General features: G+C 46.4%; 3 protein-coding genes across 5 annotated transcripts in view; 1 reads left to right on the top strand and 2 right to left on the bottom strand.

The window, feature by feature from the left end:
* LOC119169203 (uncharacterized) overlaps positions 1–18,720 on the bottom strand; it is a 341,045-nt gene extending 322,325 nt beyond the window's left edge. The window contains exons 1-2 of one of the 3 annotated variants that reach the window (XM_075886230.1): positions 18,077–18,720; positions 14–76 (exon numbers count right to left, since the gene is read on the bottom strand). In XM_075886230.1, the coding sequence (XP_075742345.1) occupies positions 14–76; positions 18,077–18,385 (372 nt within the window). In that variant the 5' untranslated portion in view covers positions 18,386–18,720. Of the gene's footprint in view, positions 1–13; positions 77–413; positions 1,034–18,076 lie in introns of those variants that run through there. The other 2 variants (XM_075886226.1, XM_037420316.2) reach the window with 2 other exon arrangements.
* On the top strand, positions 4,209–8,358 carry LOC119187209 (uncharacterized). The gene is made up of 3 exons (XM_037435413.2): positions 4,209–4,552; positions 5,458–6,151; positions 7,328–8,358. The coding sequence occupies exons 1-3, from the start codon at positions 4,347–4,349 to the stop codon at positions 8,003–8,005; spliced, it is 1,578 nt and encodes a 525-aa protein (XP_037291310.2). The 5' UTR covers positions 4,209–4,346; the 3' UTR covers positions 8,006–8,358.
* Positions 8,319–18,070, bottom strand: LOC119187210 (uncharacterized). The gene is made up of 2 exons (XM_075886237.1): positions 13,263–18,070; positions 8,319–11,846 (listed from the first exon to the last, which is right to left on the bottom strand). Exons 1-2 carry the CDS (start codon positions 13,437–13,439, stop codon positions 10,785–10,787), a joined length of 1,239 nt encoding a protein of 412 aa, XP_075742352.1. The 5' UTR covers positions 13,440–18,070; the 3' UTR covers positions 8,319–10,784.
* Positions 18,721–20,443: the final 1,723 nt, after the last annotated feature.

Raw genomic sequence — 20,443 nt, 5'->3', positions numbered from 1 at the left:
AGACAACGCTTACCTTACGTTCGATGCGTTCTTCCCTGGTCTCCACGCGCGTCGGAGGTGGCGTGTCCTTGGGATCCTGGAACACAAACGCATCGGCACGATAAATGGAACGGGAGCCTTGGCCATGCCAGCTGCATGCAGAACGGCCGAGATGCGCTCGGCGAAGCTTCAGAACCTTTGCCGGACTTCACTGGTACACAATCCGCAGAGAAGCAGCATGCTGAGGCGTTTAGGTTTCGAGGCACGCAACCCAAATCGGAATGCAAATTGTATTGGTAGGCTTAGCAGCCGCGCACCTACGGCGTAATAACCGTAGGGCACATTGCACGCCGGACATTTCAAGAGTGAGAGAGTGAACCCGTTAAAATACAAAATCTCATTAGGCTCTGCCTGAGAACAAAGCAGGCTCTTACCTCGAATAAATTCAAGTACTGCGATACGCCGGTGTATGTCCCCTGGGTTTTTTCATGGGGCAGCTTCTCCGTCGGCGGCAAGTACGGGATGGGGTCTCGAGGTGCGAAGAGCGCCAAGAGATTCGGCGGGAGGTACTGGGTCATACTGGCGGCAACAGTGCGGCAAGATGCAGCGACAATTCACGGGGTTTTTTTTTGTTTTTTTTTTTCGTTTCTTCACGGCCGATGTACACGATGCATTGCTCAACCACAAAACCCAAGCACACGAACTCTGGGCTAAACAAACGTCTGGCCACGCACACCAGAGTTGCCAGATTGGAAGAGGGCTACCCACGGAGGAAGTGGGCTACCCTTTAGAGAAGGGAAACTGTACCATAGCCTCCTAGATTTCTCTTGCCTGCCGAATGAGCGCGAAACGCCAGTCATCTATGACGGCGCTGCTTACGTAGAAATAAGCTTCAGAATTCTGGGGAATACTAGACACACTGGGTGTGGAAGATGGAGTCACTAACCTTTTAAAGGAAATCTATAAAAGTAACAAGGTAGTTATAAAGTAGGAAAAACAGGTATCCAACTTAATCCAAGCCCACAGAGGTGAAACGGGGACTTAGGCAGGGTTGTCCTCTGTCACCCTCGTTATTCATGATGTACCTACAAGGATTGGAGGCCAAATTAGAGGGAAGTGGACTTGGCTTCAACCTCTTTTTAATCAAACAAAGAAAACTCATTGATCAGGAAATACCAGCATTGATGTACGCAGATGATATAGTGCTAATGGCCGACAACAAGGAAGATTTGCAGAGATTGATGGACATCTGCGGTAATGAGGGAGATAAGTTAGATTTTAGATTCAGTAAGGAAAAATCAGCAGTCATGATTTTCAGTGATAACAAAGGTAATGAGCTTAGAATACAGGAGGTCACGCTAGAGATAACAGATAAATACAAATATCTGGGCGTATGGATAAGCAATGGGACCGAGTACCTAAGGGAACACGAAATATACGTGACGACTAAAGGTAACAGGAATGCAGCAGTGATGAAAAGTAGGGCACTGTGGAATTACAATAGGTATGATGTTGTGAGAGGAATATGGAAAGGGGTCATGGTTCCTGGGCTGAGGTTCGGCAATTCGGTCTTGTGCATGAGATCAGAAGTTCAAGCAAGATTAGAAATTAAGCAACGTTGAATAGGTAGGCTTGCTTTAGGAGCTCACGGGAATACACCAAATCAGGGAGTGCAAGGTGATATGGGATGGACGTCATTTGAGGGCAGGGAAGCTAGCAGCAAGATAAAATTTGAGAAGCGTTTGAGAGAAATGGGGGAGGAGCGTTGGGCTAGGAAGGTTTTCAGCTGCTTGTACATGAAGAATGTCGATACAAAATGGAGGAAGTGAACCAGGAAATTGACTGGTAAATCCTTAGAAAACAGCAGGTGGCCAAACCAAAAAGAACTATCGGTTAAGAAGAAAGTGAAGGAAACGGAGACTGACATGTGGAGAATGGGCATGATTAAGAAGTCCGCACTTGAGATCTATCAAACTTTTAAGCAGGAAATTGCCAAGGAAAGGATCTCTGACAATACTCGGGGTAGTTCTCTACTGTTTGAGGCCAGGACAGGAGCATTGCGAACCAAGACATATCAGAAAATACGAAGGGGTAGACACGGTATGCGGTGCAGGAGGAGGAAACTGGATAATGTTCTGTAAAGGACTTCACCATATAGTTCAGGATGATGGCGCAGAGTTTTTCAAAGCACTGGGGTTTAGGGACCGGGAGGGCAAAATAAACTTTAAGCGGGTAGACTTAACTGGAAGGATATTATCTGATTGGTGGCTAAAGTCAAGGCACGAGTGAAAATTAAACCCTTCACTGCAAAGTACGAATCCTCAACCTCACTATATAAAGGGGAAAAAAAGATAAATCTAATGGTTGATTCACTAAGTATTACGGCTAGGTTGCGTTAGCCACCGCCCAATCTAATAGGTATAGCCACATTCATTCATCTATCCAAAGGGTACAGCCACATTCATTCATAAGCACGGAGGAAGGAAAGGTAGGAGAGGGCATGTCTGGGCATGCCCAACACCACCTAGAGGAAATTCTTTTGATTCGCTCGCAGGATTTCAAGCTGGACGGTTGTGCCCTTGCGATCTCCGACATCAGCGTAGCTGCCGCCGACTGGTTCGCCCTCCGCGGTCTCCTGACGCCGTGCAGCTCTCGCATTGTAGCACCCCGCCCTTGGACTGCTTCGACCGGATCCCCACTTTCCTATCTCCTTCTTTTTCCTCTCGTTGGCTGTCTTCTTCTCCGTCTATTTTCCTTCTATTCTTTTTATCCCTCCTTCCCCCACCCCTATAAGGCACTGCGCCGTGTCGCCTGAAGGCAGACAGAAATTAGGTGCCTTTTTCCTCTTCATTCTAACCACTACCACTAGAGGAAACTCTTTCATCCTCGGTGGCGTTGGCATTGCCCAGCCGGCACTTTTTTCTTCCTCCGTGCCCACCGGCATCATGGCAGCCATATTCACTAGGCACAATGGCGGCGTTGCTATGGTTACGTGTTACGCAGTGGAGCTGGTCTAGCAGTGAGCGGCCGTGGCTGGCGGCGGAATGTGTGCCTCCCCAGGCCTCGTGCTGAGCCGTGGCGGTCAATATCTGTGCTCTGCGCCGCGTTATTGGTTACGGTTATCCTGGCTGTTACATTACTCTTAGCAACGTTTACAAATCCCTTTGTCCATCACGGGGTTTCAACAGTGCGTAGAACAAGTGCATATCCATGTGTCGTGCGGTGGATGACGCGGATGAAGCAGGATGAAGCAGCGAAATTGCGTTGGGCACCATGACGAAGCTGAATGACGACGAACGCCTTGCAGGTCAGTGACGGTTGAGCAGTGCTCCTGCTTGTGACAACGGACGACGCTGTTGAGCCCAGCAGACGCCGTGAGGACCATGTGCACATGCGTAGTTTCGTGTTGTGTATGTACAGTAACAACTTGCATGTGCGTATTAAAACACCTTTTCTGTTCCGCTTGGTACACTCTTTACCAGCATTGCATGTAATCTCAACGTAACAGCAACCACCTTCAACTGTCACTAGCACCGTGCTCAAAGTCACCACGGTCGCAGAATGCTGACGCCGGTGAGTTTCACGCGGAACTCGGACACAGTGGCAGGACGCTGCGTCGGCCGCGTGGCGGCATGCAACCGTAGAAGGCGCACGACCGATCGTGTTGTCTGTACAGTTGCTGAATTAATGACGTGAAAGCACTCGCCGTTGTCAGTGCATCTAGCGCGCGTTCTGATGATGATGATGAATCCACATACATGGCTCGTACCCACTCAGGGGGATTGGCCAAGAATCGATGACTTAATTAAGTAAGTTTTTTTTTAAATATCGAAACCACCCACCAGAAAAGAAAAAAAGAAAAGAAACCCTAGTCAGAATGAAAGGAGTGCAATAGCTGCTTGTCACTTGTGCAGATAAGACAATTATTCATTACCTTGAGTAAGAATCGGCATGGTTAAACAATGCTCTTGTGTTCGTTGGAATAATTTTTTTTCCGTGATTAATAATCACGCAATTAAAAGCTTAATTCTTTACTTTCAATCAGGTACTTGTAAACTGCGTAGAAAACGTTCTCGTGGCTGAAGCCCAGATTATAAGCACCGAAGGAAAGTATGTTTTCTATAGTGAAATTCAACCCCAGGCTAGCGAATGGGAGGGCTAAGAATGTTTTCCTGATCAATAGACCATATGCGAAATTGCTTTGTGCTCTGGCAACACTGTGCACTTCGACCCCGCCGCCATTTTAATGTGGGCAAGCGGTCGACGGAAACGCGTTCGCTAGTACGGCTATGGTGGCTAGAATTCTAGCCACCATAGTACGGCCGTACGACTTCTGAACACCCGCTTCACTGCGCTGAGCTACTGCGATGGCCACAGCAAGACGTTTCCCAGTGCCCGAACATGTGATGTGGACAAACTGTTTAGAAAACTTGCCGCATATATCGAACGACACTGTAGCGGACCTAATAAACCAGGCGCCGACGTCATCCAAGCAGCAAACAAAATCTTATGCCTTCGCCGTGGAAGCGTACACCTTGCCGTCGTCGGTTGTGACCAACGCCTGTGACACAAGGTAGGTAAGCGACGTTTTGTGTAACCTTTTGAAAGCATGCAGTGCTTTTCCTTTTGGAGCAACGTACAAATAGTGCCGCCGATGTTAACGTCGTGCGGGCGTTCTTGGCGAGGTCGGTCATGTCACTGCGTGTTTCTTTCACTACGCGTGCTCACGTGCTTGGATAACTTGTCATTATGGCTTGGCAAGAGGAGGCTATGGTTTGGCGTTTATTTTTAGCACGTCCGATCAGCAGGCGTGGTCGCGCAGGAACTTCGCAGCTGTTCCGGTGGAGCAGTGTGCATGCCTTGAAGGACATCGCTCGTACTATGAAAACAGTTTTTTGCGCAAACAAATTTCGCGTCCGCACGTATGCATTACTGGTCTAATATTAATGTGCTGCCTTTACGAGTGCGCATGCTGCTTTGTATAAAACACGACGTACGCTAGTTTGTTCACTAAACATTTAGACTAAACGGGTCTACAAGGACAGCTAGAAAGAACGGAACTGATCCACCGCAAGTGTCAACGTAAGTTAACAGTGGGACTCCTTAAAAACCTGATTCATTCAGTGCATGTTGGTTTGGAGATTTTTCAGCAGCATTGGCATGTGGTTTTCCAACTCGTCAATAAAAAGCAGTGTTTGTTTATGTTCCACTAGAGGTTGTTCACATCGAAGCACTTCATGCAGGTTTTGTATTATTGCACTGTAACGTCAGCTGCGCAGGGGTTTTCCCGAATGACATAGTCATTACTTTGTGGAGAGTAGGTTGCATAACCTTGTTACTTTGCGTAAAGCTGTCATGGCAAGTGCCACGACAGCTTTATTCGTACTTGTGATATGGCACTCGGTAAAAAGATGACAAACTTGACTGTGTGCAGCTTACAAAGTTCTTTTTTTTTTGTTGTTGTTGTTGCTCTTACAGTCTCGGGATTGTCTATGCACGTGCCACGTGCTACCGAAGCCAGAAGAAGAGTGGGCGGCCGTACAAAGTCAGCTTGGCTTTGAAAAGCGACAGTGGAGCAGTGGCAGATTCCACTTGTGAGTGCCCCGCTGCGGCTGGTAGTGCCTGCAGCCACATTCTTGCGGCTCTGCGCCTCCTTGTTCTGCTGAAGCAGAAGGGCTTCAAAGAGGCACCACCAGAGCTTTCATGCACCGAGTTGCCGCAGCAATGGAGGCGCCCCCGACGACAAGGCATCAGGCCTATGGCCGTGCAGAACGTGGACTGGTGGAGTCCACGTGAGGGTGGCATGGGCATGCCAATGCCCGTGCGACTTTTTGATGCGCGGGCTGAGGAGCAAAAGGAGCAGCAACACCTTGAAGCGATCCATAGCCTGGGAGAGGACCTCCAGAGCCTCGGGACCTTCGACTTTGCTGCCATTCTCCTTGCTGCTGGGGGGCCGTCAGTGGACACAAAGCTTGGGCCTGTGCCTGCGGGGTCTGCACTGTCGTACCAGCAGGCAAAACTCCCTGCAGGCTTCACTACGTGGATGTCACCCAGCATTTCGCAAGGGGCAGCCACCGTGACACCAGTGCCAGCTTTGACTCTGTTTAGTGACGGAGCCTCACAGCCACCCTTGCCCGGCAGATTCACGGCTGAAGAATGGAGGGTGTTGACTGTAAGTGCAGTATAGAAAAGATACTTCTCTCTGCAACTGGTGGAGTGTGTACCATTGATGCTTTTAACTGATTAGGTGGACCTAGATGTAGAGCACATGCAGCCTAGAAATATTCTTATGCAGTCCTCTGTAAAAAGAGAAAACGAGAAAATTATGAATGCCCTATTTGCTTCCACCAAATGTTACAAATGCCAAGACAATGGCCCCAGTGATGATAGTGGTTAAGCAATTTTAAACTACAGGCAAACCCAGCACTAATGCTGTGCTTTATTTTATCAGTGCAGATCATTGCTTTATGTTCTACGCTTTGAAGGATGTTAAGCTGTGTGGTTATTAAACAGTCTCACTCATATGTGCTTCTACAGGCTAACATTTGCTATTTGCTAGCTTTACCACCCAATATCCGTATTTCGATTCATTTCAATGCATCAGTGTAATGTAAACCAAGACTTACACTTAATCGAACTTGGGGCCACTGTCGATTGCATGTCCTCTGATTTTGTCAAACCTGCATTATAACAATAGAGTTTTAAAATAGGGATGACCGGGCGCTAACGCTGGGGCGGCAGGTGGTGGAGCCCGACTCAGGTGCGCATTCATTCTGTGGTGCAAACACCGATGCCTCGGTTGGGGTGTGTGCCACTCTCAAGCCCAAATCTCTAGCTACTTTTGCGAGGACGACAAACACCCCGTTGTTTTTTTTTTTTTCTTTCTGTGCGCGGTCACCATCCACTGCATATGCTATTTTAAACATGAGGGGACACACGTGTGGACTTCTTTTTATTGTATTGCGCTTTGAAAACATTTGCAGCCTCATGAGCTTCTATATCCAAATGCAAAAAATATATGGAACCCTAGCTATCCAAGCTTTGCTTAAAAAACCGGGAACTGTGCTCCTCTCTTGCCTGTTCTTATTAAAAAGCACAATTTCATTGCTGCTGCTGTTCTGCCATTCATGCCATTGACTCTCCTAAAAGTGGCTCCTAAATCTGTCTTTTGATGACTGGCTATTAATCTTAGTGCAGCACGGTACCGAAAACAAACATTGGCATACCAGCTAGGCTGCAGGAAAGCTGATTGGGTCTTGCTAGTAGTCAAAGTACAGTGTATGCAAGCTCTGAGCCGTTAAAAGTTTCTAGCGCTTTCTCATGCTATATTTACTTCCACATTGTGCAGGAGATCCAGCTGTCACAAGAAGAAGCTCGGGACCTCGAGCTGAACTCAAGGCAGCAGCGGCTCAGTGAACGCTGGCGACAGGCACGGGCCAATCGACTGACAGCGTCAACTTTCGGCCACGTCGTCAGGCGGCAGGCATGGACGGAGAAGGGCCTCCGTAACCTCATTGAGCCGAAGGACCTCACGCACGTCCGTCCGGTGCAATATGGCATAAGGAATGAGAACATGGCCAAAGATAGGTATATAGCTGTCATGAACAGCTACGGGCACAATGTGTCAGTGCAGCATTGCGGCCTTGTGGTAGACCCTGTGTGCCCTTGGTTGGGTGCAACACCAGACGGACTCGTGTACGACCCGGAAGAACTTTCATATGGTGTGTTCGAGGTCAAGTGCCCCCATTCTCTGAAAGACTCTGAGCCAGAGGAAGCGAAGAAAAGAAAGTTTTCCTTGGTGTTCGGGGAAAATGGTGAACCGCAGCTGGACAGAGACCATGAGTATTATGCTCAGGTGCTTGGGCAGATGGCCCTCACTGGCTGCTTGTGGGGCGATTTTGTCGTGTGTTTGGAAAAGTGGATTGGCATTGAGTGCATTTTGTTCGACAGGAACGAGTGCGAGAATATGCGCAAAAAGCTTGATGCCTTCTTTGAGCAAATGCTGCCCCATCTTGCCAGGCGGTAATCAGTGAAGCTTCCAGATTTCGGCTGATTAGTGCGCCAAAGCTACACCTAACCTATGAGGCGTGCACAATACCTGCACACCCTAGCCAAGAGGTAACTCGGTGCTACCTTCGTGCCAGAGGATTTTTCAATACTAAAAAAATAACGCTCCGAGCTTTACTTGCCATTTGTGCATCTGGGCAATACTGTGCCCTGTAATGGATGGTTGCAAATTGTCTTGGCTGCCTGGGCATCTTAACGTGCACCAAAATCTCAACGCAGAGAAGGCAACACAACATAATACCTTGAGACAAAAAATTTTCCTTTTGCAGACATGTGGAAATAAAAACATTGGCTGCTTTATTGTGAACCAAACATACACAGGCTGATTTCGTGCAAGAATTTTTTCAGATTCACTTTTTCCACTAGACTTCACATTGCCACAGCACAAGTTGTGGAGACCACAATAAGGAAATGAAAAATCTCATGCATCATATTTTGGGTAAAGATAAAAGATTGCATGCCATACCTATTATTATTAGACTCCCATCCAAGGTTTTTTAAGCAGTGTTTAATGAATCTTAGTACATACTTGCAGCATCCAGTTGCTTGTATTCATACAGAACTTAGTGAGCCCTTAAAAGTTTTGGATACGTCTAAGAGAATATAGATATTGTACGTGAGGTCACACTCGCTCGATTTAATCTTGAATAATTTAAAATCTCGCCGATGAAAGTTCAGAAAAACACCATTTTTCTGGCATAGTGATGCTTTGTAACGCATCAGTTTGAGTGATATTGCAGGAAGAGACGCAAACACAACGTAGCAGTTTTCTTAACCACATGCTACAGAGTCACAAGGGACATGTACTTTTGTGTTCCTGCACTTTTTTTTTTTTTTTTTTTGAAATAGAGAAATACTCCGCACGCAGAGAGTGCACCTTTCAAGCCATTCAAGGTGGACAGCTCCACATGTTTTAACATGTGATACACAGCGATACACAGAAGTGCTACGGCCTCAAAAAAAGCAAAAAAGGCAACAAAACATGCCTAAAGGGGGGGGGGGGGGAGAAAAGCTATGATTGTGGGCCACATTGCAATGATGCGAATTAAATTCTTATCTCATCCAAATAAGTTATAATGTACATGCTAGCACCACTCAATCCCTTTGTGAGCATTTTTTTGGACTAGATTACTTAAAATTTAGTCTGTGGTAACCGAAAGCATGTCATGACTGGACACAACCACATCTTCTGCCATTGAGCTGCACATGGACAAAACAAAACCAGTTTATAGTCAATCTTTGCAAGATTTGTTACAATGAGAGTCAACTTGAGGTAGGTTAACAAACACAACACAGTATATGAACAATAAGGAAGGATTACAAATGAGCGAAGAAATAATAATAGAGCTTGACAAAGTACTGCTGTGAATCCAGGTTCGGAAGCCTTTTGGTAGCGTGAATGGTGTCCGGAGATGACCAGGAAAAAAAATTGCACAAGTATTTACACGGTGAGTACAAGTTTGGTGGTTACGTCTTTGAACGAATCACACAGTGAGCAACAACTTAACAGCGCACAACATTGCCTTCTTGCTCAAGGCTTTTTGTTCGCGCACATGGCGCCCCTGAGTGCTCAAGTCACACAGCTGCAGATTACCAGTTTCACGGTCCGTGCTGTCATCTCCCTTTTGATCCTGCAGTCATCCTCCATTTGTGGGCTCGTTTCCTGGCCGGAGCAGCCGCTTTTCGGACTGAGGCGGAAAGTGAAATTGCCTGCGTGTTTGAGATTTCAGTGCACGTTAAAGACCCCCAGGTGATCAGAATTACTCCGGAGCCCTCCACTACGGCGCGCTTCATCGCCTGTGTAGCGTCGGCACGTTACACCTCACAACCAGTCAATCATCAGTCGTCGGTGCATTAAAACGTGCCAAGTGCTGTGTGTTCTTTTAGATGCGGAGCGTAACTGCGAATGCATCTTAGGCTTGGGCTCTGTCCCTCCATAGTCCGTCGTCCGCACGCCACCTGCGCATGCGCCCAGGAAGACGCCGGCAACACTGTCGCTCTAGGAGCCATCTCATGGTCGGGGCTCGTGCCGGCCCAGGAGGACACCAGCAACACTGTCGCTTCAGAGCTTTTAAAGTGGAAGCGGGCTCGTCTCGTGAAAGCAAGTGCGTGCGCTGAAAAAAAAAAAAAAAAAAAAAACTCTTGCACTTTATTGGTGCATTGCAATAATATATACTTTGTGATAAGTCGCAAAGCGCTGTTCAGATGGAGCCCCGTTACGCTCCGCATCCTTCGCAGGAATCCCCTCGTGGGAAAGGGCGTAATTTTTTAGCTTGCCACATCTAAGGCTCTTGTTGCGGTTTGCCACTTGACTGTTGCATGAGAGAAGACTGGAAGTTGCTCAGGATTGCCGTCACAGTCCAAATTTGGTTAATCAGTGGAGCCAAGGTTAACGGTATGGGTCTATCAAAAATGTAGAATGCCTTTATCCGCTGTATCCACCGCTCCACGTGTATCCGCAAAGCAGCAATCTCCTTTGTAGATTTCACTTCCTCAGGTGAGAATGTGCCACCCTTCAGGAACGGCGGCAGGTTCAATTTCACTCCATTCTTTTCCAAGAGATCTTCGATGCGAAAGCCCTTATCTGCCATAACAGCATCTTCGTCGTCAAACTTCAAGTCTAAAAAACCACTCCTAATCACACACTCTCTGTCTGAGCTGGATCCTGTGAAAAGCTCTGACACAAAGGCGACAAGGCCATTAGGCAGGACGCCGATGAGTCCCTTGAATGTGTTGCTCTACTTGTATGGGGAGTACGTTGTAGACTGTAGGGACAAGGATGATGGCACCTCGCACTGTATTTCCGTGGCGTCCAGGATTACTCGAGTCGATGAATACTTTTCCTTAAACTCGGGTGGCATTGTAGCATCTACAATTCTTCTAGGAGCCCACAGAGGTAACAGGCCTAGTTTGGCATACAGGAAGTTAATCCACGATGTGCATATTCGGGACACAGTTGACTGGGCAATGCAGAACCTGTGAGCCAAATCATCTTCAAACAGGCCGAGGCGCAGTCGGACTAGCACCAAAAACAGCTCATTTTCCGTGCTTAGTTTTCTCTTCCGCCCTCGCGATGATCTGGGTTCACTGCTTTCTGTACGTTCTGAACGTAGAACGTTGCACCCATCATCACCGGGGTTCAAGTAGACCAGAAGTTTCTTAAAATGGTTGTAGCTTGGCAGCCCAGTGTAAAATAGCATGTCTTCGTCGCAGTCCTTGAACCGTTCCACTGTGAAGGGAGCCGTTCGTTCTCTTTCAGCAGCAAGTTGGCAACTCAAGGACGCCTTTTCGAAGCCCAGTTGCCCGATGATTCCTTTTGCAGCAACAAGCTGCTCCTTGATTTGGCAAAGCTCGTCTCGGAGCCGCGCGATTTCGTTGTTTTTCTGTTTTATCGTTTCGGCCAAACGTGTATTTTCACCTTCAAGTGAGCTGTTGAGCCTAGTGGGTTCCTCTAGACCTACCGGTGCTGCCTTCACTTCATCTGGGCTATGCATAAGCTCATCGCCTAGCACTCCTGGGCCTAGAACCGGGTTTTGGCTTCTTACTTGTGGTGAAGCACGTGGCTTTGGGGGCTTCCGTTCTTTCTTTTCCTTGGAAAAAGCAAAAACTGACGGAACTGCCGAGTCCCGAAGGAGGCTGCGGCCACTCACAACGCTAGGTATAAAGTCCGATGACCTAAAATGCTTCGAGCAGACCTTCGTTGACTTGCCGACTTGAAATTCCGGGCCTTCATCCCTCTTGATCGCAACAATCCACTTCTTGTATATCATTGCATCTTTCGGAAAGCGGTGGAAGGATACCTACAAGATATAAGCAAACAAACATTCAGTGCGACGTCATGAGCTAGGTTTCTCTTAGCTGTTTGATTGTTGTTTACAAACACAGGCACTATCACAAATTCATCTCACAAAGAATAGAGGTCACACTAATACGTGCATTGCAGGACTAATGATGCACTTGTAATGTGACCCACCCCCCTCAGTTTTTTCTGCGCACACTCCCCTTTTCTAGCAGCCTTTCCTAGATATGGCCCTTCACAGCAAGCCTTAAGAGGCATTAGTCACTTGTGGACACTGGGGGGAATTTAAATCAGTTATTTTTTACCTCCAGGTAGCTTCAAAGGTTTCTATGATCTGCGAGTCTAAGGCAGCCAAAAGGCAGAATCCCGTACAACTAAGTTATGGCTGCCTCCACAGCTGTATGTTTGATAATGCAACATGAAACATTTTTCAGGTGAGGTGAGTTGCAACACAACCAAACAGCTGCAACACAACTGAGCCGAAGAGACTAAAACGCAGAGAATGAATCCCGTCTCACGAATAAATGGAACTGCCGCGCTCTGAACTCATGCAGAACGTCATTCAGTCAAGCCCTGGCGATACTCATGGTGCCAGTTTTCCAAACCTACTGCAGCGCGCCCCGCTATCTTTTCGATTTTATTTCGTTGGTAAAGGAATATCGGTGAGAGAGGACCGAATGGAAAAGTTGCGTCCGCGCACGTTGGGGGAACTGAAGTTAAGCGCCTGAGCAGATACTTTTCTGTTCGAAAGTGGGCATAGCCCTCATCTTCCGAATGACAGTTTTATTGCTGCGCGGTGACCGTACTTGGGGACACAACGGAGCCTGAACGCGGACAAGCAACCGAGTTGCCTTTCTAGGATGCGTGTACGGCATGTTACTCGGAGTAGCGGAAGCACTACACGTCTCTGTGCGCAATCACCTTCAAAAATAACATTTATACGTCGTCTACCTACATGGTGTAATCTCATCACAAAACAGCCCGTTCTAACAATTCGGTTCTATCACACTAGTTACCCCAACAGCAGCGGCGCACTCTCCACTCGACTGCAGAGAATCACCGGGGCTCTTCGATTTACCATCTCGGACTCGCCGCGGGTAGTCCGAGGATTCCCCGAAGCCATAGGGAAATTCGAATGCCGGACAGCTTCTCGGCGAGTCCGAGACGGTAAATCGAAGAGCACCACTGTCGTGGAGAGGGCCGACGTAGTGAAAACACCTAGCCGCAAAGCTGACAAACCTATAAAAACGCGGCCTGTCTGAGTAACACAGAAAAATGGTTAGTCCTGCATTGCTCTCGTGCAGCCCGTGCACCGCGGAGATTCATGCAACCTAGAATGTGCCCATAAAGCTTCTGCACGCCATACCCTGTTTTGCGTTTAAATGATCGTTGCAAAAACGTAATTCATGCCACATACCTTGCTCCCATCGCTGTCTGTGACTCCGCGCTGCTTGCACAGTGGTACACAGCAGTGTACTGGGATTTCGCCAGGAAAAAAAATCTGACTGCGACAGTCGAAGCGTCGAAGCGCGTACGTTCCGTGGTACGCTCGCATGCGGGTCGCCCGTGCGTAGTGGTCGAGCCTCGCCAGCATCAAAATGGCGGATAGGGTACCTGCTGCGTTCACTAGATGGCGCTGTTAATTTCGCATATTGCCTATTTGTATCGGCGACATGATAAAAAATAGTGCTCTATTGTTTCCAATTCTGAACAAAAGTTGCATAGTGGTGATATCGCCAGACCAGCCCTATGTGAATAGAAATTTAACGGGGGGACACGACATCGAAATCTGGTTATTATGGTTTCCAACTGTTTTGTAGGACACCAATGACTTTTCCATGGAAATCTTAAGTGAGTAAATTCTGGTGTTGACAATATTGCTTCCATAGCGTCTGCACTGAGCGCAAGCTTTCTGTATCTTGTCGCCGTTATAGTGGCCACTTCGGGAAGGACTGATAGTACTGGCCCTTCCAATGCTGCTCGTGCTAGAGAGTCGGCGATTTCATTTGCTTCTAAGCCGCAATGACCGGGTACCCATACTAATTTCAGTAGCTGCAGCTGAGGAGGAACTAGCATAAGGAGCGTCTTTAAGGCCATCGATTTTGTTGACGCCGTAATCGACGTACATACTGACAGGGAATCCGTAATTATGATCGCATTAGCAGCATTCAAAGGTAGCTTTCGCAGCGCTAGAACTATTGCCAACAGCTCAGCTTCAAAAACTGGGGTGAAATCCGGTAATCTTAATGAAAAAGACCAGTCAAGCGAATGTGAGTATATACCTACACCTGCCTTTTCATCCATTACTGAAGCATCTGTGGCTATAATATTATTCGTTTCCGCGTGTGCAAGATAATCCTGCAGTCGGCTATTTAAGACCCTATAGAATTGTAATTTAGGCTTAGAGGGAAAAATCTCATCGAATTCAATCTTAAGAATTTGATTTGTATCCTGCGCAGCAATCACATCTCGAATTTTTACATTTAACCTATCTAGTTGTTTCTGGACAAAAGCAATTTGAGGTGTTCGAAAGCGTGGCCAATGGGCAAGAAAAAAGCTGTCTGGGTCATTTATAAAATCATACTCAGATCGTCTTGGCGCATAGCTATAAAATTTCAGAAACGTCTGAACCGTTAGGATACGAAAACGGCAAGGCAATGTAGGTAATCGTGCTTCCTGATACAAAACATTGTTTCTTACAAACCTCGGAAGTCCTAGACACAATCTCAAGGCTTCTCGTTCCAGCATAACCCGAGGCTTTATTTTATAGGCAGGGCCACCGGAGAACAATACGCACCCGAATTCTAGGATTGGTCGCATATACATTTTATAGATCATCACCATTGTGCTTCTGCGTAGACCATATCGGCGGCTGCTCAGTCTACGAAGAATTCCTAAGGCGCGTTGTGCTTTAGATGCCATGCTTTCTATATGAGGAGTCCAGTTTAGGTTGGCATTATAAGTTACTCCCAAATATTTAAGAGATTCCACCTGTGGAATGGGCTCTTGTTTATAACATATTGAAATTGAGATGGGATCGGATAACAGGAATATCAATACTGCACTCTTATTTACATTTAAGGTCATGCAGACTGCATCTAGCCATCTCTCCAGCATATTGACATATCTCTGTAGCGTTTGATATACAGAATATATGTCACTATGTGCCGAGAAAAATGCAATATCATCAGCATATACAAACACCTTCACGTCCTGGCAATGCGGTATAGTGCTCATTAAGATGTTAAATACAACTGGCGATAATACAGTGCCTTGGGGGACACCACGTGTTTGTTTGCACTTTGACGATGCGCAACCATCCTTAAAGCAATAGAACTCTCTTCCTCTCAAAAATTCTCTCACCCACGCCAATATATATTTTGGGAGATTGTGGCTCTCTAATATGTGTAATAATACTGAATGTTCTACACTATCGTATGCCTTAGCTATATCCAATGTCACTAGTGCCGCATGTTGTCTTTTTTTGCGAGCAAGCTGAATGCGGCTTTCTAAATCTGCGTGTGCACACCAGATTGAACAATCTGTTCTGAAGCCAATTTGATTTGGGTTTAATATCTAATTTTCCTCCATCCATATTAGAATTCTTTTATTGAGCACTCTTTCGATGGGCTTCACCATATTAGATGCAAGAGAAATGGGTCGAATGTTTTCTATGACATATCCGAATCCTTGTCTTTTTTGTATCGGCACTATTTTAGCTAATTTCCACTCATACGGAATCCAGGCATATTTTAATGAATAATTTACAGTGTTTAGTAGGTCACATGGTGATAATTTGTATAATATTTTTATCATAGCAGTTGTGATTCCATCCGGACCAGGAGCTGACGAGGGCAAACTTTGTATCACTTGTGCTAACTCTTCCTCTGTAACTTCAGTAACTTCAATCGTTGACGCTGGTTTTTGTGGATCGTAAGGCTTAGTTGATGTAAATCTACACTCCAGGCCTTTAGCCATGGTTTCTAAGGATTTCTTTGTTTCTTCCAAGGACATAATCTCAAACCCTATATTATTTTGAGATGGCATCATTTTACGTGATCTCATGAACCTGAACAGCGCCTTTTTGTTACAAGCTTTTGAAAGTGATCATAATGTTTTCTATCATATTGTTCCTTAGCTAAAGAGACTGTGCGTTTGAAAATTGCAGCGTGATACTTGTAATTAGACCAGTTTTGAGGGCACTGGTTATACATAAGTTTTTTCCAAGCTGCCTTTCTTCGTCGGAAATCCCGGGCACAGTCCGAGTTCCACCACGGACTGTGGGTTGTGCTCTTTGCGGATTCCACAACGAATTCTGCATTTTTATATGTTCCTTTGATCAGTGCACTTAGTCTCATGGCTTTTGTATCTTCTTGCTCTTCAGAATGAGTTGCCAAAGCAGATTCTAAATCTTTCCTAAATTTGGTGTAATTAATAAACACTCGAGTCTGAGAGCCTGACATTATAACTTGGCAAGCAATCTCGAATAATATTGGCAAATTATCGCTGTTAGTTGCACAATCACACGCACTCCACGACAAACTAGTGAGTGATGAACTCACAAAGCTTAAATCCAAGGCTGAACGAGACCTATCACTAATGTAAGTGGGTGTTCTTGAATTCAGGCAACACAAGTTATTATCCGCTGTCCACTCTCACAATCTCTTACCGCATTGATCAGTTCGGAAACCCCAGCACGTATGATGAGAATTGAAATCGCCGATTACAATTTTATTTTGATAACTAGAAGTCAATGCAGAGTCTAAACATCGAGTATCTATTACACCTTTAGGAAAGTATGCATTCACCACCAAAAAAGGCCTGCAGCCTGGTAAGGTTATTTCTAAGGCGAGAATTTCACTGTCAGGTGACATGAGCTTATGCGCAATTTTTGCTTTGAGACCTATTCTATTATTAATAAAAAATGCCAAACCTCCACCTTTCGATGGACGGTCTAGACGGAAAGATCTGAATCTTTTTAATTGAAAAGACTGATGCATTGAAAGCCAAGTTTCTTGCAGTGCAATAATATCTGGAGAAAATTTCGATGCCAAATATATTAAATCAGTTGCTACAGAGTGAATTGATCGGCAATTCCAATGAAGAATTTTAAGTGACCCTATTTTTGCTCTAAAATAGCCTCAGCGATGGCCTTGTTTAGAATATTTTCGTTAAGAAAATCAGCTTTAGACAGGGTGTTCTTCTGGTACTTTTTGGTTTTTGAATTGACAGGTGCGATGCCTTTTTTGTATAAAGGGGATCTCGAGCGCTTTAGCGATCGGGGATCCATCTCCATTTCGTCTGAGTCCTCCACTTTCCTGGTAAGCTCGCATTGAGATACGCTACCTTCCTCTACTGAATCTGCAGCTACCATAGGTTGCTGTGGCGTATCGGAGCCATACTTCTTTGAAATTTCAGGGGAGTCACGAATGTGAAGGGCTTCCGTAGCCTGATGTGGCGTAGCAGAGTCATACTCCTTTGCAAACTCCGAGGAGTCACTAATGTTACGTGGTGCACTGAGGTTGTTTTCCGCTGTACCCAACATTTGAGCCATCTGGTTCGATAGAATCTGGGCTAAGGACTCACAAATATTCCCAGCGATGCGCTCCATTGCTTTCTCCACTGCCTTCTCAATCGCTTCCGCAATAGGGACAGAGAGAGCTTCCATTGTTGGCATATTACGAGCTGTAACACCGGCGTAGCCTTGTGTTCGTGCTTGTATTTCAAGTGCTGCTTCCTTCCGTGAACACCGTCTTCGTTCTACTATCTCTAGAATTTGCAGTTCACGTACCTTTGCCGAACAACTAGAGCTATCGGCCGCATGAGCTTCGCTACATAGGCAACACTTTTCTTTATCACTCAGACAGTCGCTAGAATTGTGACCTTCCACACACACCTTACATCTGACCACTGACCTACAACCTTTCATTGTGTGACCATATTGCCAGCACTTTATGCATTGGAGCGGACGAGGATCTAGATCGAGAGCGGCTCTACTCTGTAAATTAAAGGCCAAGCCTTAATTTCTGATGGTCGGACTGATCCCGCAAAGGTCACAATTACAGACTCAGTTGGTATTTTGTTGTTATCAACCACCCGTCCACACCGATAGACTGAAATAGCACCTGCTGGCGAAAACAGCTCTAGTACTTCGGAGGGTGGCATGTTGGCATCGACGCCACGCACTAGACCTCGGGTACATGCTAAATGAGAAGGTATGAACGCGCTCACCGGCTGGGATGCAAACGTTGAGCACTTTAGCAGATCTAGGACACAGGACTGGTCTGGCGAAGAGCACAGTATGCCTCCTCTGCCAAACTGGCGGACCTCCGTTATGGACTGGTATTGGGCCGTCACTGACCGTAATTCCGCCTGAATGATCTTCGGGTTTTTCATCCGAATGATGCCGTCATTGTTCGGGACTAGAGCCACTGGAACCGATGATATTCCATTGCGCAAAAAAAGGTCCACTGGCACCTCCTTTGGATCCGTAGAAGCAGACCAAAGAAAAGTCCCTGGCCCTGGCGAAGATAAGGGCATCTTGTCTTGTCTGAACTGCACAAAAAACACTGATCAAACAACTATTGCAGTATAAGAAACGATGGTAGATCAATTAATTAACAACAGCTACTTAATTCTTGGCAACACCCCGAGAGCAAGCAGCAAAGGACGCTTCTTCCTCTGGTTCCGAGAGGAGCCACCCCTCGCGCGTTCTCTCGTAGTTGCTTCGTTGTCGGCGAGCTGTTACTTCCTGTTATTACTCGGACGAAGTGATTTCGCTGAAGGTGTCCCGCTGGCTCAGAGTGATGAGCCCCGTTCCATTAGTTTCGGATCGTCACGATACACGCGCGCCCGCGTCTGCTGCCACCGGGTCAGGGCCATAACGTTAGGGTGGCTAGGATTCTAGCCACCCTAATAACGTTCGGTGGGTTCACCCAATAGCCGCTTAAGACCGGCTTGACTTGGCTGAAAACGTATGAATAGACGGCGACAGAATTGCCGTGTTGGCGGCAATTCTGTCGGCACGGCGGCGGAAACACAAAGGAAAGAAAAGGAAAATAAACCGGGGGATTAAAATTAGTTATATAAACATGCAAGGCGGCCGCTAGCAGGAAAAATGGATGGAGATACAAACCCAACTCGAGAAAGAAGAAATTGACGTGTACGCCCTGACAGTATTTTGTCTTTTGGGGCCATTTCATTGGGACATAGCGACAGGAACATCTGCGGGGCTCTCTGCGATTTCATATATAACACAAGAAGATTACCTTGCTGAGTCAGCCATCAGCTCTCGAATTTTACTAGTCACACTACCACTTACTATTTAGCTGATACACTGCAATGATTCAACTTTCAGGAGAATTTCATATAACGATTCCACCACAGATATTTAACAAATTCTATTATTTCTCTCCCCCCTTTTTTTCTTTTTTTTCTTTTTTTTTAACATTGCGCCAAATTAATTTCACAGTCAAAACACAGTATTCATATTCCCCTAATCTAGAAAATCTATAGGTATTTACTTGCATTAACCACCGGCTTCTTGGCCAATCCCCCTTAGTGGGTGAGAGCCACAAAAGAAAGGAACAAGCAAGCAAGCAAACCCACCTGAGAGATATGGAGGAGCCACCAGTGATGGATGATTACGTATGGGTGGGGTGCAACAGGGCAGCGGGAGAAAGGAAGGGTGGAGGCGTGGGCATGTTGATTAGGCGAGGAGGGAATTGGCAGAGGGAAAATCAGGGCTGTAAGGAGCACTTATGGGTTAGTGGAACGGTGGGGGGGAAAAAAGACACGGTTGGGAGTGGCCTATCTGTGGACAGGGAATGACGCCAGAGAACAAAATAAAGAGTGGGTGGACTGCCTCAGGAAGGACATAAAAAAATTTAAAGAATCTGGCGAGGTGATATTAGTAGGAGATTTAAATGCCCACATTGAGGGTCTGGATGGATATACAGACTATAACGGTGCAATGGTTATCGATATGTGTGAAGAACAGCAACTGGTAATGGTTAACCGGGAACATAAATGCGACGGGCAGATAACGTGGCAAAGCGGCAGTAGACAGTCTTGCATAGACTACGGCCTGGTCTCAGAACACACGTACGAGCGGTTGAACCAAATGACGATAGATGAAGAAGGAGAAAACAGTCTGGGCAGCGACCACAGGCGTATAATCCTGAAATTTGACAGTGGGGGGGCTAGGAAGAAAACACAGGAGGTTGGGCTCCCGAAAGTAAGCGAAAAGCAGATAGCAGACATCGTCAATAGCATCGAAAGAGAATTAGAAGCACAGCCAACAAAGGTGTGGGAATATGACGAGGTTGTTAGTTGTATACAAAAGGAAATAAACAAAGTAAGGAAAAAAACCGCTGGAGGGGTAAACGGAAACCACGAAGCTGGTGGGACAAGGAAATTAAACTGGCTATTGAAGAGCGACGACGGGCCTCTAGACTGCACAGAAAAGCAAAGCAAATGGGATATCAGGATGATGAGGTGCAGTTACGGTGGAGCCGGTACCGAGAAAAGAAATTTGAGGTGCAGAAACTAGTACAAGCGAAGATTAAAGCTGCGAGTGAGAAATGGGTATCAGACATA

The sequence above is a fragment of the Rhipicephalus microplus genome, chromosome 2, assembly GCF_043290135.1.
Source record: "Rhipicephalus microplus isolate Deutch F79 chromosome 2, USDA_Rmic, whole genome shotgun sequence".
In the NCBI taxonomy this organism is placed as follows: Eukaryota; Metazoa; Arthropoda; class Arachnida; order Ixodida; family Ixodidae; genus Rhipicephalus; species Rhipicephalus microplus.
The sequence above is the reverse complement of the archived record's forward strand: the minus strand, read 5'-3'. Positions and strand labels throughout refer to the sequence as shown.